Genomic DNA, 2413 nt, shown 5'->3' with positions numbered 1-2413 from the left:
GGCTGTCGCGCCTGCCGGAGTTGCAGCCAGCCATCCCCAGCTCCTCCTTAGGCATATCACAGGCTGCTGCGGCGTCCAGACGGGAGGCAATATCCAAGCTGAAGAGGAAGAAAGGAGAGGCGTTAAGGCACACGTGGGCTCAGACGTGGGGAGGGGTGTGAAGCTGCTGGATGGATGTAAACGTGCTCCGTCTTAGGCTGCTCTCTCCAGGAGAAAGGCCAGCTGGGCTCTTCTAAAGCATCCTTGGAACCGAAGCTTTCCCCAAAGGAGTACGAAACAGGGTAAGCTCTGTACTACCCATCCACAGCCATCTCGTGACGCGCGTTATCTGCTCATCTCGGAGCTGCGGATGAGGTGGTTCACGAGTGAAGGAAGAAGCTGTGAGCCCAGCTCAGCCTTGAATCCTGTCTGGGTGCAGCTCCAACGCCCAGGACCTCTTCTCCCCACCTCACCCACCACCGCTGTCTCCGCTGGAAGGTTCTCCAACCTCTGAAGACGCTGACACGAAATGCTGCTGTTTAGTCACAGCCTCGCTCTGCCGGGAGCCTCCTCCTGACAAAGAGCTTCCTCTGCCACCGGGGTGCCCTCGGGACACACGGGGTGTGCTGGGGCACACGCTTGGCACCCATGTTCCATGTCTCCAGTCACCCTGGGGGTGTCGCCAGCAGCACCCCGATGTCCCCCTCTGCTTGTGGCAACACACCCCAGCTGCAGCCTGTACCCCGACACCGGGGAGGGACCTGAACGTGGTAGCAGCTGGTTGATGAACAACCTGCTGTCAGGGTTCCCCACAGCGAGACCTTCCCAAGCCGGTTTTGTTCACAGGGTGCACGGCCGAGAGAGCTTTGCTGCCTGCGGGGAGAGGCTGCGCAGCCTGTAAAAGGCATAATTGCTTATGGATGTAAAGCATTAACCTTCCAAAATGCACCGACAGCAGCAATTACGCGTTTTCTTCGTGCACACCGCCCATTCTTCGGGAGAGGAGAACTGGGCAAAGGAGAGCAGCAAAACAAACACCCCCTCCAACACACATGGACCCACGCACGAGGATTTGCTTGTCAGAGGACAGAGGAGCTCTTTGTGCTCTAACCTGGCCGCCGCACGCAGGAACACGCTGCTGTGGGGTTTTTTTGTAGCAGGATCAGGGAATTAGATCTAGCGATAAGTGAGCAGAACTGGCTGCTTGTTCAGAGACCCTGAAAGAATTCCTTTGTAATTGGGCTATGCCACAAAAATCAGATTTCAACGCCCACGCCCTGACAGATCCAATCTTTCCACGCAGGATGAGTTTAATATTTCAGTTTCAACTCTGCATTATTTACTGCTTAAATTACATTTGAGTAAGAGGTGAGTTTGGAAGAGCAATACCCTTGTTTCTTTGAATTTGGATAACTTTATAGCCAGAGCTTTTAGCTGTGGGGAAGTAGAGACAGAGGGTCTGTCTGTCACTCTTGACAGAGCTGATTTCTCCATGAGGATGCCTGCTATTGTCAGCCCATTGGAAGAAATAATTTGCTTTCGTTCAGACAGCATTTGCAGAAACCTAAAGCAGCTGCCAAGGTTTGGGCAGCCGCCAAGTCCCAGCTCACGGGGAGGCAAAGTTCAGCCCAGAGCTCGTCGGCCGCTGGAGCAGATCTACACAGAAATAAGAAGTTCGTTTTCCTGCCTGCTAGTTCTCTGATGCGATTGTGACTCTAACGCATTTGTCCAACTCGGGAAAAGGGTAAAAATCGGTGCTGAAAAATCCCAGGTTTTATGATTCAGAAGGATCTTACAGTTCCTTCCTTTTGCTGAATAACGCGGCATTTCAGCCACACGCTAGAGAGATGACTGGGCATTTAAATTAAGACGTGGCACTTGAAAAGCTGTTTTTCAGTGCTGTGTTTCTTCCCCCGCTAAAAATGGTGTTAGAAGAAACTATTTTTTAAACTAAAATAAAAGGCCAGTTTGCAGCTTTCGAGACAGCTGCTGTAACTGTCCTTTACAAAACCCTCAAAGAGGTGCTAGGTAGCAATTAATGCTAATTGCTTTATATGAAGAGGCTACTTTCTTTTAAGCCCAGTGCTACTACAAGCACCCCGACACAGCTCCCAGAACCTTGGTGGATTTTGCTGTCTGAGGCAGAGCAGCTGTACCCCCCTGCCCTACAGCTGCTGGCAAAGGGCTTCATCCTGGCCAGCTCCAAATGCAAAACAAAATAAAACACCATTCCCAGGTGCTGCCCCAGCTGCCCCACAGCGGGATGGATCCCACTTCAGCGGGAAAGGAGGCAATAGTGGCAGATGTATAGTTCCTCCTATTGAAACAAGTAGATCAAGTGCATGCAGCAGTTGCCCGGGCTGTTTGCTGTCTTGAGAACAAGTTTTCCAGCCTCTCCACTGGCAGCTGCCGGCCACCCCACCCTTTCTCCCGC

General features: G+C 52.2%; 1 protein-coding gene across 1 annotated transcript in view; it reads right to left on the bottom strand.

The window, feature by feature from the left end:
* LOC104270744 (chromosome unknown open reading frame, human C1orf116) overlaps positions 1–2413 on the bottom strand; it is a 5646-nt gene that overhangs the window by 2492 nt on the left and 741 nt on the right. Inside the window, exon 2 of the mRNA XM_009865185.1 lies at positions 32–98. Coding sequence (XP_009863487.1) covers positions 32–98 — 67 coding nt within the window. The remainder of the gene's footprint in view (positions 1–31; positions 99–2413) is intronic.

The sequence above is a fragment of the Apaloderma vittatum genome, unplaced genomic scaffold, assembly GCF_000703405.1.
Source record: "Apaloderma vittatum isolate BGI_N311 unplaced genomic scaffold, ASM70340v1 scaffold42392, whole genome shotgun sequence".
In the NCBI taxonomy this organism is placed as follows: Eukaryota; Metazoa; Chordata; class Aves; order Trogoniformes; family Trogonidae; genus Apaloderma; species Apaloderma vittatum.
Note: the sequence above shows the minus strand (reverse complement) of the source record. Positions and strands in the feature narration are given on the sequence as shown.